This window comes from Typopeltis vanoorti, chromosome 12 (genome assembly GCF_054136105.1).
Source record: "Typopeltis vanoorti isolate ZY-2024b chromosome 12, IOZ_Tvanoo_1.0, whole genome shotgun sequence".
NCBI classification, from domain to species: Eukaryota; Metazoa; Arthropoda; class Arachnida; order Uropygi; family Thelyphonidae; genus Typopeltis; species Typopeltis vanoorti.
Window position 1 is genome coordinate 80,420,462 of NC_143560.1, and position 17,452 is coordinate 80,437,913.

General features: G+C 36.3%; 1 protein-coding gene across 1 annotated transcript in view; it reads right to left on the minus strand.

Moving 5' to 3' along the window:
• LOC150100924 (alanine--glyoxylate aminotransferase 2, mitochondrial) overlaps positions 1 to 17,452 on the minus strand; it is a 226,867-nt gene that overhangs the window by 81,980 nt on the left and 127,435 nt on the right. The window contains exon 8 of the mRNA XM_090401430.1: positions 10,559 to 10,651. Coding sequence (XP_090257556.1) covers positions 10,559 to 10,651 — 93 coding nt within the window. The remainder of the gene's footprint in view (positions 1 to 10,558; positions 10,652 to 17,452) is intronic.

Consider the following 17,452-nt stretch of genomic DNA (forward strand, 5'->3'; position numbering starts at 1 on the left):
TAGTGATGTTTTCTTCCTGGTGCAGGACACCAGAGTGTACAGAGGATTTGAAATTGGAAGTGATCACTATTTAGTCTTGAGCAGGATAAAATTGAATTTCATATTGAAAAGAATAACATGTAAGAAAGTTTTAAAGCGAATAAAAGTTGAGCAGCTCTCAGATGTGAACTGTAGACTAAAATACAGAAATATTATTGAAAAGAAAATGAAAGAGTTTGAGAACAGGAATCAAACCTTGGAGATTCAGTGGCAAACTCTGAAGGAAACATTGTTTGATTCTGCCAGAGAGGCATGTGGTGAGGTTGTGTGCAAGGATAAAAAAATCAGAACTCCCTGGTGGACACAGGAAGTTAAAGAGGCAGTGAAGGAAAAGAAGAAAGCATATCAAAAGTTCCTGGCAAATAAGGCAGCTTTTACTCTTACAGAATACAGAGACAAATGTAAGAAAGCTAAACAGTGTGTAAAACTAGCTAAACAAAAGTCATGGGAGGACTTTGGCAAGAATATAGAAAATAAATATCAAGAAGGTGGCAAAATATTCTGGAGGTTGTTGAAGAAGCTTAGGAATGGAGGAAAGAGTGCTGTAAAAGGAATTAGAGATGATAAAGGTGAAATGAAAACAGGAGAAAAAGATATCCTTGAAGTATGGAGTAATTACTTTGAAAAACTGCTAAATGAAACAAGCAGTGATGACAGCACAGTGATAAAAAACACTGACCAGGCATGCAGTCAGGAATACATATCCATACTTGAAGTAGAAAAAGCCATCAAAGGCTTGAAATGTGGAAAGGCAGCAGGAGTAGATGATATTCGACCAGAAATGCTGAAGTATGGTGGTATAAGAGTCTTCCAGTGGCTGCACTGCATAGTTCAGAAAGCCTGGACAGAGGGACGAATTCCCGATGATTGGAGTAGAGCTCTCATAGTACCCATATATAAAAAGGGAAATAAAACTGAATGTGAGAATTACAGAGGTATTTCCCTACTGAGTGTTCCTGGCAAGATCTATGCAAGTATACTTGAGAAACGGTTGAGAAGAATTGTGGAAGAAAAGCTTGGTGAAGAACAAGCTGGATTCAAGCCAAATAGAGGCTGTCAGGATCAGATCTTCACTTTACGACAAATAGTCGAGAAAGCATGGGAATATAACAAAGATCTGTATTTAAGTTTTGTCGATTTGGAAAAGGCATATGACAAGGTGCCAAGAGAGAAGCTATTCAATACGCTGCAGTTATATGGTGTGAATGGGGCATTATATCAAGCAATACTTAGTCTTTATTTGAGTTGTGAGTCAGCAGTTAGAATTGAAGGAAGTACAGGAAGATGGTTTAATGTTAAATCTGGTGTGAGACAAGGATGTACATTATCCCCCCTGTTATTCATTATCTATATGGATCACATTATGAAGGAATGTGGTATTAAACCTGACATCAAAATTGGAGATGTTAATGTCAGCTCTTTGCTTTATGCGGATGATGTTATACTTCTAAATAAATCCGCTACAAGTCTGCAAGATTCTCTGACTAAATTGAATAGCTGTTGTAATAGATATGGTATGAAGGTCAGCAATAAAAAGACAAAGACAATGAAAATAGGCAGAATCATTGAAAATGTCAACTGTGTTGTGAATGGAGAACCTGTGGAACAAGTAAAACATTTCAGCTACTTAGGCACAATTTTTACTGAAGATGGTAAACTAAATATAGAAATAGACAACAGAATCAGCAAAGCTGGTATCGTGGGAAGTCAATTGAATAAATTCATATGGAATAAGAAAGAAATTAGTCGGAACACTAAATTAGCTGTATACAAGACTGTGTTCAAACCAATTTTAACTTATGGATCTGAGAGCTGGGTCAGAAGTAAAACACTTGACCAAAGACTAGAGACCGCAGATATGAGAGTCCTGAGAAAGATTAGAGGCGTGAACAGATGGCATCAATGGCAATATCATATTAAAAATGAGGATATTAGGAAAGAACTTGACATTGTCAGCATCCAGGAATGCGTTAGCAGAGCTAATCTCAGATGGTATGGTCACTTAAATAGAATGGGAGAGGAAAGATTAGCAAAACAAGTGTTCTCTGCCAGGTTGGCAGGAAAACGACCCAGAGGAAGACCAAGATATAGGTGGATTGATACGATACAAAGTGCCTTAGACGATAGAAATATAAGATCTGATAATGTTGGAGTCTTGACAAGTAACAGACTGATTTGGAGGAAAATTGTAGATAGGAAGTTAGTAATGATGTAATTTTTTCATGTAGTACTGTCATATCCTGTACACCCCTTGAGGGTACATGGCAGGAATTTGATGATGATGATGATGATGAGTTTTATTTCCAAAGTCAATGTTTTTCTTTTCTTGTTAGCTGTAGAAGAATCAGAGTTGCTTCCTTTGGACGACATTAATATTTTTTATTGATAAAAATTTTATCAAGAACATAACATTAAACAATCGCAAGGTTTGTAGACTATAAAAATCGTGTATGAATGGAGACCGAAACACGTCAGTGCTTGTTCACAGCATGTGCGACACTGGCAAATACGGCCAACGCCAGAAAGATACGACTAGTGGTGAAGCGTGAAGCAGGATGGGAATACGTACATATATTAAACCGTGTAACTCCAGATTCGCATAAGTCGGGGTATGACTGTACTAGCTACTACTTAGTACTGAGCCCATGCATAACACAATCATGTGTTTTCCTAGGAAGATAAAGAAGAGAAGGATGAGGAAGAGGGAATAAGAATACTTCAGTAGCAATAACAGCATGCATTTACATATACACTAACAGTAAATCTGAATTTTATCAAACTTGTCAATTTTCTATGCTTTTATCTGACTATGTCCAAAGTGTTAAAAAAAATCATGATTTTTGTTTTTATTACATTTCCTAGGCAATCCCAAATATGAAACTGTCTTATGAGGATTTCTCATTAAAAATGTCATAAATCAAACACAATTTCCAGCCAACTGTGTTGACTTAAGACTGATTGGTTGGTCAGGTGGTTAGTGTACTCACTCTCCAGCGAAACCAGGCTGCAGGTTCAAATCCCGTAGCAGGCATGGATGTTTGTAAACGTTTTTAGGTAGGAGATTACTTTTATCACTCGCTGTAAGACCACCACCACTATGTTTATTAGAGACCTGAAGCGGCTTCAAAAAGTTGCATGTGTAGATTTTAGAGCAGAGTTTCTGGATTACATAAAAAATAAATAAAAATTAAAAAACCTTACCTCATCATGGAATTAATGTACTATAGGTTTACAACCTTTCATGGGTGGGAATCACAAAAAAAAAAACTATAGATTCTTCTGCTAGAGTTAGCATCACAGTACTCATGATAATTTCAACTGATGACAGCAAGAATGCAAATGAGAGTGATGTCAGGCCAACTTAATGTGTAAATTAATATATGTTGTACTAAAATTGAATACAAAATGTACTAAGGAAGAAACATCAACAGACTCATAATTTGTGCAATTTTTTTAGGGCAATTTTAGTAAAACAAGGCAATGGTTAACCATATGAAAAAAATTAATTTACATCTAGATCTTCCCAAACAAGAGGCAATAGTTGGAGAAGATATGTCTATTGGTTATCCATGCAGAATCTAGAAAAGGATGATACAGGAAATAAGATTTCCTTCAAATGTAGTTATGGCAGTACCATCTGAATGTGAGAAGGAGAAACAGAAAGAAAGGAGGAAGCATGAATAGAAATCATGCATAACAGCTTTTGCAAGGACCAGAAGTAACATCTACTATTTTTTAAATATCACTCCCACCTACACAAGGTTATAAACATATAGTACATTTATACTGTGGATAAGTAATTTTTTTAAAAAATTCCCTGCTTAATGGAGGCTTTTTCAAATCTCATCACCCACCTGAAGACAATCAAAAATCCCCATTTCTATAGTGGGAATTGAATCCTCAAATCCACAACTTGTTGGTTGGAGAGTGAGTATGTTAACCAGTTGGCCAATAGGTCAGCAAACAAGAGGAGAGTTTTCTGCACTTTGATCTTTCTAAGTCAGATTTAGATTTTCTGACTGATGGCTGATTTTCAGTTGCTGCATTCTTCAGTGTAGACTGAGAATGGCACACTTGTTGCAAAATCACATGGGTTGAATAATGGGAGTGGGAAATGAAGACCTTCATTCTAGCAAGAACAATTTCAGTTACTCAGCTAGAGGGGGGGGGGGATAAAAGGATATATCAATAATAAACTTCAAAAAATATTGCAGTCTTGAGGTAAGCATGACCTACTTCAGTTCACCTCCATTCCAATACACAGTTTTGTAGATGACAGCACATTGCACTCCTCCCTTTCATTTGATAAATCTTACTCTACACAACTCACCTCACCTCAACCTACAGAACATCAACCACCACTGCCCTGAATTTTGATCTCCAAGCCATCCTCCAATGAAGTTCAGATAACCCTGTCAGTTTCAATGCTAGTAAAACCCAGTTCTGTCTTATTTCTCACAAAAGAAGAACCATTTTCTCCCAGTATTATTTTTGACAACACTCAAATTTCCAGACAAGATGAGATTTCTCTTCTTGGAATCACCCTGACATTAAGCCTCTCCTGGCATAAACACATCACAAATATTGCATTCTAAAATATTAGAATTTCTCTTTCGCTCAAGACATTACTTCACATCTGAACAGTTGTTAACCTTATACACATCACAAATCTGCCCAGCTATTGAATAATGCTCTCACATTTGGAGTGGAATCCCTAAGAGCTCCCTCAAAATGCTTGACTCAATACAGAGGAGAACAATTAGATTGATTAATAACTCATCTCTTACCAACTCACTCCTCCCACTTTTGCACAGGTGTTTGGTTTCTGCATTATGTGTATTCTATAAACATTTCCATGACAATGTTCATCTGAAATAGCATCAATAATTTTCCCACTGAATACTAAATCCATTGGAACACATGCAGCTGCTACCCAACATCCCTTCACAGTACACCTTGAAACCCACAGAACAAGTTTCTTTTCTCCTTCTTTATCCCTGCTACTGCTGTATGGAACAGTCTTTTCCCTCCTGATGTTTCCTAAGGAATACAATATACAGGCTTTTTAAATCAAATGTAAACATGTTTCTCCTTTCCCAACCCACTACCTAGACAAGATGAGTTTTCATACCATACAACAGTACTAACGTACTATAGATTAACTAACCTCTCATGCATGGGTTCAACATTAAAAAAGCAACAGAGCTAATCTCTGCTCATTTTTTTTTTGTTTCATGGAAATGAACACAACACAAGGAGTGAAGTTCTTGGAAGGATTCTCTCTATCAGTACTGGTAGGAAAGCATTGGTTGTTGGGCAAAAAGTCTAAGAATTAGTTTCCATACCTTGGGAAGTTTTAATCAACCATATTTATCAATTTTTTTTAATAGTTTTTTTTTTTTTTTTTTTATCAGGCACTAATTCCCCCTCCCCAAAGTATTTAAAGTCTGTATTTACTGCAATCAAGCATAGTAGTTATTTTTTTAATACTGTTTATAGTATTCATGGCATGTTCTCATAGATCTAACTGATCATAATTGTGGTGGCAATGCTATTTCAGGCTTTCTTCCAGATAGCAATTGGCAAATCTTTCAAGTCTATAGTACAAGGAACTTTATATAATACATATACTGGAACTGGGGAGGGGGTGTTTTTAGAAAAAGCAAATGAAGATAGATAGCTTGATGTGAGCATTTAAAGCAGTGCACAGATTATTTTTTTAAAGTTCTCTATTGAGAGAGAAATAAGAATTTTGGTAATTCTATTAGAATTATAATAATTAAATTAAAAGATGCAATGGATATGGTTAACTTCATCTATAAGAGAAGCCTGATTAGAATACAGGTTAGGATAGTTCAGAGAATGGCTTTGTTAACTACAATTTTTACCAGCTCTCAAAATCCTTAGAGCTAGTGTTGAGTATGTGGGGGTGAGGAAATGATGAGAAAGTTGATTTTCTGTATACTGTAAAAGAAAGTGAATATTAGGAAGATGTGTAATTAAATGAATTCTGCAGTCATGGCAGTTGAGGTGGAAGAGGAGGAATGTATGTAATGTCTCTAAGCCATATGGTCAAGTGGAGAATACACTGGTATATCTTAGCCAGATAGAAAGTTTAGAAGGGTACTGTCAACAGCATGTTTTTCAAAATGGTCTACATAGTAACCAGCCAGGGGAAGTAAGAGGAGAGAACTCATAGTTGAGTCTTCTATCTGTTTGCATATTATGAAGTAACTAGCATAAATGGCAAAATTTAGAGACTGGAAAGGAGCAGAAAGGGTTATGAAGGTGAATGGACAGGAGCAGGTGTGGAGAAGTCATAGATGAGGATGGGCATGGGTAGGACTGGTTATAAATCAAGAAATAAATTTCTATGCTTATTTATGACTGCAAGGAGCAGAAAAAATAAAGGAGATAAATTGTTGCACATTAAGTGAGTATATTTACTCAAAAATAGTTGGAATAAGAGAAACATGGTTGGATGAGAATGCTATCCCAGGAATAGAAATGGAAGGGTACGATGTTTTTTATGAGGAGAGGAAGGGCAAAAAAGGGGAGTGTTGCTGATCATGGCAAGGAATTACGTCTGAACAAGGTTGAGATATGAGGGGAGAAATAGCAGAAGAGGTTTTGAAGCAGTATGATGTCAGGTGGAAGTTGAAAGGATAAGATATTTAGTTGGATTAGGGACCGTGGAGGGTATAGACAAAAAAAATGCACAGGCAAATTGGTTTAGTGAGCAAGAGAAGGGTGACCATTATGAGTGATTTTAATTATTAATTTTTAATTATTTTATTTAATTATTATAATCAGTTGCATGAAGAGTATAAAGGATAGGCCAGGAAAGTGAGTTGGTAAAGACAGCAAAACTGCAGTATGAGGATAAACTAGCCAATCAAGCCAAGAAAAATCCTAGCGAGAAAAATCCTTTGGATATATGGCAGTAGACAAAAGAATAACTATGGGAGGATGACGTTAATGGATGACAATGGTAGACTGGTAGAATGATGAGAAAGTTGATTTTCTGTATACTGTAAAAGAATATAGTTGATGTATTCAATGAGCAGTTTACCAAGGTATTTCATTCTCATGAAGAGTTTGATGTGTAGAGGAAATGGAAAAAGGGACCGACAGTAATTAAATGAATTCTGCAGTCATGGCAGTTGAGGTGGAAGAGGAGGAATGTATGTAATGTCTCTAAGCCATATGGTCAAGTGGAGAATACACTGGTATATCTTAGCCAGATAGAAAGTTTAGAAGGGTACTGTCAACAGCATGTTTTTCAAAATGGTCTACATAGTAACCAGCCAGGGGAAGTAAGAGGAGAGAACTCATAGTTGAGTCTTCTATCTGTTTGCATATTATGAAGTAACTAGCATAAATGGCAAATATACTGTAAAAGAATATAGTTGATGTATTCAATGAGCAGTTTACCAAGGTATTTCATTCTCATGAAGAGTTTGATGTGTAGAGGAAATGGAAAAAGGGACCGACAGTAATTAAATGAATTCTGCAGTCATGGCAGTTGAGGTGGAAGAGGAGGAATGTATGTAATGTCTCTAAGCCATATGGTCAAGTGGAGAATACACTGGTATATCTTAGCCAGATAGAAAGTTTAGAAGGGTACTGTCAACAGCATGTTTTTCAAAATGGTCTACATAGTAACCAGCCAGGGGAAGTAAGAGGAGAGAACTCATAGGAGAGAACTCATAGAACTCAATGAAATACCTTTACCAAGGTATTTCATTCTCATGAAGAGTTTGATGTGTAGAGGAAATGGAAAAAGGGACCGACAGTAAGTGAGCAGGAGATATATTAGTGATTAAGTAAACTTGATGTTAATAATGCAGTAGGACTTGACACTATATCACTGCATGTTTTGAAGTTATGCCACAGTGAATTTAACAGCACCCTAGGCACACCTGTTTAAACGAGTCTTGCAACAGAAAGGGTCCCACAAACGTGAAAAGAAAGCAAAATTATTCAACTTTACAAAGAGAGGGAGGATAAGACTTGGGCTTCAAATTATAGCCCAATCCATGTGCTGGAGTTGTATTTAAGGTGTCAGAGGTTGGTGAGAACTAAAAGTCAGTATTGGAGTGATAATAGCAGTGTTCTCTATAGTCAACATGGCTTGCTTAAGGTGAGGTCTGCTTAAGCAATATGATTAAATACTACAAGGTAATGAATTCACTGGATAAAGAAGATGTGTATACAATGGTGTACGTCTGTGGATTCTTCAAAGGCCTTTGAGAGATTGCCACATGACAAGCTGGTAACTAAATTCAAATGGATGGGATTGGATAGAAGACTAATGAGCCAGATAGCTGAATGGCTATCCAATATATACCAGCAGGTTGTGTATAGGGAAATTTTCCAAAAGAAGAAGGCCACTAGCAAAGTGCACAGGGTTCTGTTCTAGGGCTATTATTGGTTAATTTGTATGTTAATGATGCTAGGACAGGCTTCACACAAGATATGCAGCTGTTTGCAAATGATACAAACAGCTATAGGATTCAATGTTATAGGATTAGCATTGAAGAGGTTTTTCATAAAATGGTGGGAGATTGGGGAGAGAACAATAGGTAATCCCTGAAAGCTGTATAAGAAAGGTGTGAGTAAGGGATTGAGAAGCAGGTTTTTTGCAGGAAGAGTTGTAAATGATTGGAATGCATTCCTGAGACCATGGTGTCTACAGAAAATTTTAATGTGTTTAAGGCAAGGCATGATGAGATGTGTGTAAGACATAAGGGACCCTCCTAGATGAGTCTGTGACTTCATGGGGTGAATGATTAATAATAATAATATTATTATTATTAAAATATATTCTCAAACATAAAATTCCTATTAAAATAATCATGTGCATTCAACCACAGATGATAGATGAGCTTTTACAGTGAGAGGTTAGAGTTCTGGATTACCATGGTACTGCAGGCTTAGAATGTTTTGTGGAATTGACAAAAAAAAAAAAAAAAAAAACTCTAATCTTAACTGTTATTTAAAATATCCAAGATACAGGCAACACGTCTCTGCTAGAACTAATAAAGATGCCTAGAAACTAATCCACCTCAAACATTAGCTATCAACTAGGACTCCATGCAATTTTTCATCTAAGAAAGCAAAAAAAACCTTGCAAACTTTAAAACCATTTAGCCAATAGAAATATCACATTGTAGGAATTGTATATGTGTGACTATAAACATGCTAGGACTGCAAGCTTACTATATTACAGTTTACTCTCAATATAGCAAACACCATGATAATAAACACACTCAACTATAGGAAAATACTACAAAAGTTCTGAACAAAGTTCCATAACAGAAATGTGTTGCTGGTATTCTTACAACATAAAACAGATGAGATAGAAATAATTTATTGATTACTCTGCTAGTCTTATGAAATTCGTGTGTTTCACATCATCAGGAGAAGAGTGAATAAACTAAAAATGAGATTACAAACAGAAAACATTATTATTATTATTATTATGTGACACCTCCAAGGAGTCCAAAGACTCATTGAGGAAGGGCACATACTCTACAATTCCACCAACTACAACGAACTGCATCATCTACACCAATGCTATCTACCACTCTCCACCACTAGTATTTTCAGACAATCACAAGCATCCATGCTCATGGCAGGATTCGAACCTCCAGCCTTTTGACTGGAGAGCAGATATGCCAGCCAACATGCACAATGGAATATTTGAAAACAGGAATAACAATCGAAAGCATGCATTTGCTATGAAGGTATTTGCTGATTCATAGTCTGCTGTGAATACAATATGCACGCGGTTAACAGTAGTTAGCAGCATACTATGAACCAACAAATATCTTTATATAAAGCAAATGTATACTTTCCACTGTTATTCCTATTTTCAAATATTCTATTGTGCATGTTATCTGCTTGTAACCTGATTTTTTTAGTTTATTCACATACTTCTCCTGATGAAAACATGAATTTCATAAAACTAGTCGAGTAATGAATAAATTGTTTTCATCCTGGCTATTTTATGTCGTAAGAATATCGGCAACACATTTCTATTATTTCCTCACTCCACAGAAGCCTATGTAATGAAAGTTCTATTATACAATGCTATGTTAAAAAAAATTCAGTATAGTAAACTATCCACTATAACAAACTATTTTTGTGATTCCTCTGCATTTGCTAGTGTCACAATTGATCATAATGTTGTTATATTTTTTAAAACTGGAATGCAGAATTACTAGTCCACTTATCAAGATCAGAGGTAAGAACCCAACATATTACTTCCAGAATTTCAACAAGTTATGCTAATCGATGTACAAAAAAAGTGAGAGCTCTAGTTGCAAATTACAAATTATCTTAAATCAAATATTCACTCAATAACATGACTAGGAGTTAAAAATTGTCTACCTTACTTTGATAGTTGCTACAATATCAGTAATCTTTTAAAATCTTTTAACTCATACAATTCTAAAGTAGGTGATTTAATTTTCACCCTAATCATTCATCTTAACCTTAACAATTTTCACCTTACTTCATCTGAAATGCAGAGACCTCCATATTCACGTATTAACTTATATGCCTTCTGAAGATATTTTTTTGGGAACTGGACAGTACCTCCAACACCCTAAAATGAAAAAAAATTAAATACAGGTTTTCAATTTCATTTAAAAATGCTATTCATAATAAAGGGATTTTGCAGTGAGAGGTGGCTATATATTTGAAAATTAACAAAATAATAACAATAATATTTTATTAGTAACTTTCACTAACATTTCATTAATTTTATACTTCAATTTTCAGGATGAAATGAATTATGTTATTAAATATGAAGAAGCAACCTTAATAATAATATATAGCTGGTACAAAAAATAGTGTGTATAGGCGACATGCATAAAACGATTATGAAAAATTGCAAAATCTTGCCAGAGATATATACAGGATGCAGGATATAAACTGGTATACTTATGGAGACTACCTAAATGGAATATCTATAAATATCTATCAGCATCTACAAGTAAATGCTGACAGATGTTCCACATAATTTTATTTAACAATACTGCATATAATATGTTGTTTCATTTAAGATATATGTCATCATCATCATCATCATCATCAAATTCCTGCCATGTACCCTCAAGGGGTGTACAGGATATGACAGTACTACATGAAAAAATTACATCATTACTAACTTCCTATCTACAATTTTCCTCCAAATCAGTCTCCAAATCTCCAAATCAGAGGGGTGCTTAAGGGTCAAAGCTGTATAACTGAGAGGAGACCTCCACATAGCCTTTAAAGGAATGCGGAGAACCGACCAGGGCTTCTGACCTAATGTCCAATCCTCACCTTCTCGTGGTGCACCCTGTTGGGTATCTACTTTGATACTGAACGAACGAGGATGGGCTGGCAATTTGGGATTTAGCCGACCAAATTGTATTCTTATTGGTTAAACCAAAATAAAAAAATGATGGTACAACATGACAAAAAATAAGATATATGTTTTGAAAAGAAACATAGACAAGTATGACTGCAACTACTTATATGACCAGTCTGGTTGACCAAGTGGACAATTTACTCTGTCCAACCAACAGGTGTGGATTTGAATCCTAATGTGCACGTTTGTGAATGTCTTTCTCAGATTTTGGGAAAAGAAAGTTCATCACTGAGATTGAAGTTTGGTTGGTGAAGGATGCTAGCACTTTCTCTGAAAAGACGTTTGAATTTCTGATTGCTTCTGTGTAGCTTCATTCTAAAGGATCCAATGGCTAGTGCTATTAATTCCGTGTTCAGCAAGCCAGATTTGTAGTGCATTTTGAGTTCACTATAAGATTGGTGTTCTGAAATGTGTTTTACAACAGATCAGCCTGTTTGTCTGAAGTAAGGTAAATTGAAATTACAAGGAATCTTATATACTCCAAGTAGCAATAACGGTTGTACTTTATCTTTGGGAGAAAGTCACAAGGAGCTACTTTGGTTGATAGGCTTAAGCATGGCTGCAATATGAAATTTTTTTAAGCAACACTTTCAGAAATTCTATTAATATATCGGATAGATATCCTATGAAGTCATCGTCTCTTGCAATTAGGGAAAAAAGGATGAAGTTGTTTTCAATGACTTTTAGGTCCTAACCATCAAGAGAGGCAGTTTGCTTGATGGTAGAAATTTCTTGTTGAAGAAACGCAGATGGGGAAATTTCTTTAGGATGTGACCAACATATTCAGAGATACTGCTAATAAATAGGATAGATATCCTAGAATCATCTCTTCTTGTGGAATTAGGAGAAAAATGGATGATGATGATATTTTCAGTGACTTTCAGGTCATAACCATTGAGAGAGGCAGTTTGTTTGAGTGATGCACTGATGTTTTACAGGGTGCCATCTATTTCTCTTTTTAAGAAAACATCAACAAAAAAAAAAGGATAAAGTTCCATTTCATTCTATTTCTACAGAGAATTTGATTCTTGGGTGTAGGTTATTTATTTTTTGTAAGAAAACATCCAATTCTTGATGTGAGCCAAAGAAAGATTTATGGTGGAAATTTTTTCTTCCAGATGCTCTAAATAAAAGTTGGGGAAAGTGGGCAACCTATTGCAGTACCTTCTATCTGTCTGCAGTGTTTCTCGTTCCAGCTGAACGAGAAGCACACTTTCAGAGATTGTGTGCTTCTAGAATAGAAATTTGTAATGAATTCTAGAAAATATCTAGAATTCATTACAAACTTGAAGAGACCCACAATCTGATGAAAATAAAGAAGACAGAGTTCTAATGTATCATTTATAGGCACACTGGTGAAGATGAGTTATGTATGCTGTTTCTAATTTTTGAAATAGAATTGGAGGGGTTTTTGTTATATATATATATATACACTATCTAACAATAACTGTCCAGACACCCCTGTTATTTGAAGATATGGAACACTCCAGTTTTGTTAATAACATAAAAACTGGTATACAGATAGTAGGAAGCAGTATTTCATTGTAGCAATTGAACATAGGTGGTATGGCAACACAACGTGAGCTCAGTGACTTCAAGAGAGAGGTGCCATCGTGGGCTGTCACATTGGTGGCATGTCCATACGTGCCATTGATGCTCAACTGGAGCATCCAAAATCAATGGTTGGCAATGTGATCAACAAATAGAGATGTTCTGGCATCACTAATGCAGGAAAACACCCAGGGCGGCCACCTAAAATGACTGACAGGGACAGGAGGGTGTTAAACCTGGTGGCATGCAGAAACTGGCTACAATTGGCAAAGATCATCTGTGATAAGTTCCAGAGCACCAGTAACACCATGGTGAGAAAGAACTCCATTTACTGGGTTTCCAGGAAGACCAGCGCACACAAGCTGAACAGCAAAACAATGAATGAGGTGGCTCATCTGGCCTAGTGCAAAGAACATGTGAACTGGACAAGTTCACACGTTCTATTGCTTGACCGGTACTCAGGAGCGATGAATCAAGGTTTCCCTGTTTCCAGTCTGATGGCAGGGCATGAGTGTAGAGGCAGTCTGGTGAATGCTTGTTATCACAGTGTGTGTTGTACCCACAGTAAAGTTTGCTGGTGGAGGAGCAATGGTGTGGGGTGCATTCAACTGGTTTGGAGTGGAACCACTGGTCGTTGTCCATGGTTCCATGAAGGCAGCTCAGTACCTCGATATTCTGGATAATCAGATGCTGCCTATACTGTGGAGTTTTTATGGAATGGACCTGATGTTACTATCAAGACGACAATGCCCCATGCCACAAAGCTGCAGCTGTTATCGAATGGTATGAAGAGATGGGCATTAAACGACTGCCCTGGCCTGCACAGAGTCTTTACCTCAACCCCATTGAACACCTGTGGGATGAAATGGAGTGCCGATTGAGGTCCAGAGCAACACATCCTCGATCTGTCGCTGAACTCGGTGCTGCTTTGATGGAGGAATGGAGACAAATTCCACTTGATGTCTGCCACACATTGGTGGAAAGCTTCCCTGAAAGGGTGCAGGAGGTGATCAAAACCAAAGACATACCCAATATTAGGGTTCACCTGCTGATATCAACTGTAAATTGCTAAAGTATCAAGACACTTATTGGTAGATAGTGTATGTGCATGTATGTGTATATATACAAGGTGCGGCTATTAAATAATGAGACTGGTTGCAAAAATGTGGTTTATTATTACAATTGTACAACTTAATTGTTATCCCCTTCAACATACTCCCCTCCTCTATCTATACACTGTTGCATACGAATTTTCCATTGTTGGAAGCAGTGCTGCAAGTCATTAGGTGTTATCTGCTTCAGTAGCACTGCCGTTTTCTCCTTTACCTCATCCATCATGGAACAGCCGACAGTGGAGCTGGACTTGCAGGAGAAGATCACTACATGTGATGAGATGTGTATTTTCCAGTACGATTCAGAAACAAAGAGAGAATTGATGCCTGGAAAACTCCCATGTCACCAAGAATTAAAAAATAAAGAATGAGCAAGTCACAATTGAAGGCAATGCTGATCATTTTTTTTTATATCAATGGCATAGTAATGGTTGAATGGATACCAGAAGGTCAGACAGTTAACCAACATTATTACCTTGAGGTTGTGGCCAAGCTGAGAGAATGAGTGAGGAAGAAGAGACCCAATCTGTGGAAGAACAATGCTTGGATTCTCCATCAGGACAACACTCCAGCCCATAGTGCACTGTCTGTAAAGTGGTATCTAGCTGATAAGAAGATCCCAGTGTTAGATCATCCACCTTACTCACTGGATGTAGCTCCATGTGACTTTTACCTTTTTCCAAAGTTGAGATCTGCATTGAAGGGCACCCATTTTCAGTCAGTGGATGAGGTAAAGGAGAAAACGGCAGTGCTACTGAAGCAGATAACACCTTATGACTTGCAGAACTGCATCCAACAATGGAAAATTCATATTCAACGGTGTGTAGATAGAGGAGGGGAGTATGTTGAAGGGGATAACAATTAAGTTGTACAATTGTAATAATAAACCACATTTTTGTAAACCAGTCTCATTATTTAATAGCCACACCTTGTATATAATAGAAATAGCTAGTGAAATAATTTTCCTCTCTTAAGGTAAAGAACATTTAATACTTAAAATAGAGGACTGATATCTAAAGTCACAGAAATCTAAGCCACTTGCTTAGCTAGAAAGGGAAACGTTTTCTTCTTAATCTAGTGTGAGTCATCCTATCAGCACATCATATTTTGGTTTCATATACAAAGCCTCATCTCCTTTCTAACTTTTAATATCTTGCAATACATCACGTTTGGGTGGTAATTAAAACTACATGCAATAAATATGAATTGTGGATTTAGAAAGGTTCAAGTCTAAAGTCTCAAGCAGCTAGTTAATAATTACATTAATATTTAAATTCAATGAATCCTCAATTTTAATTTCAGCTAACAGCAAAACATATAATATTTGGTGAATTTCAGAGGCTTAGCTAAATCTAAAAATTAAGAATTTTTTTACAATCCTGAATACATATAAGTTTAAGTTTTTATTTATGACACAGAATCAGTAAAGTCAATAAAAGACAGAATTCAAGTTTGATGGAGAGGAATATGATACTTTATAGGGAACAACATGGTTTTGTGAAAAGTAAGTGTTGCCTTGGTAATCAGCTTATTTTTTTTATGATAAAGTGACAATTGGGTTGGGTAAAAGAAATGGCTATTTAGTGATATTGCTGGACTTTTTCATTCAACAGGATTTCACATGGAACTCTGCTGCATAAACTGGAGCAAATGAGAATGGATATGAAGCTGCTAATTTGGATAAGAGGGTGGTTAATTAATGAACAGACATCAAAAAGTGGGGGGGGTGGAGTCCATGAGAAGGCAAGTAACCAACAGCAACTGTATGAGTCAGTACTTGGACCATTGATGTTTAATTTATACATCAGTAATACAGAAAATAATTTAAGGGGAAATATTCAGTTATTTGCCAACGCTGCAAAACTGGAAAGAGTGATAGTCAATAAAGATGACGCAGAGATTTTGCAGATGACTTAAAGCAATGGACAGCATGGGCAAAGGTAAATGATTACCAGTTTAACATGGCCAAGTGTAAGGTCATGCACTTTGGGATGAAGAGACCACAATGGAAATGGCAATTTCATCCATACTGCTAGGCCACCTGAAGAAAGACATTCCGAGTTTGATTCTAGTGACTGACTACTGGCATGAAAAGCAGTTTTTTTTCTTGCAGAAACTTAGTTTTTTCCTGTAAACTCAAGAAAATTGACCATAGAATCCATACTATTATAGGCAATAATACACTGTATTAGGATTAGAGATCATGAAATGGTGCCATTTGTCCATCTTTCTTCACTGAATGCCATTTAAAATAAGTCATAGTTTTGGACCAGCTATCTTTGATTGGCTAACAGTAGGAATTGACTTCCCCTCAGTCTATAAAAGTTAGATATGATAGGGCTAAGATGGCCCTATGAGGAATAAAGAGCATAAAAAGCCTCGCAAATGCTTAGGATCCCTACATGATGCAATAAAAATCAAGGCTTAATTTTACATCAAGTATGATCTGCTTTCATCAAAAATTTAATTACCACGGACCTAGGATATAGAATACGTGATACCAAAGAAAACAATAAGAACAACAAGCAATGTTCCAACATGCAGACAGTAATGAATTTATCATTTGTATTCTGGTTTATCAATTATTTAACAGTTGTGAAGTTATCAAACACATCTAATGTGTGTAATTAATTGTTAATAGGCTTTTGTTGTGTAAAACTTTTATGTACCACTACCCCTGATGATGTAAGTCTTATGATGCATGAAACTTGTCATGTTTTAATTGCTTATTTTTAATAAACTCCTTATTTATATTACAATGTGGCCTCAATACTGAAAACTTCCCACAAAAGGGCATTATTTTTTTTTATGATCACAAGCTGCATACTGCATGGATGGAAGTGAATTGAAGGAAATTGATGAGGGCCAGGGATTTGGTGGTTACTGTGGACAGACAGTTGATGTTTAGACAAATAGCAAAGGTAGCCAAAATAGCACATCCTGCATGATGACAAGTAGGGATAAAGAGGTTATTATTCCCCTTTATAAGACTTTAATAAGGCCACATGAGGACTGCTGCATACAGATCTGATCCCCTGGATTCTGTGAAGATAAAGAAGCAGTGGAGAGGATTCAGAGGTGAGAAACAGATTAACCACCTTACCGGCCATTATGGATCAAATACACATCCTCATATGCTTCGTATCCTCATATATTTCAATGTAATATCAATGATATTACAATTTTAATGTGCACTTCGCATCCATGATAACCTTGATGTCTATAGACGTCTTGGCCTGTAGCATGGTTAAATGTTTATAGGCTTCAAAAACTAGTTGATAAATGAATAAGAGAGATATGATAGAAGCATATACATTATTAAAGGAGT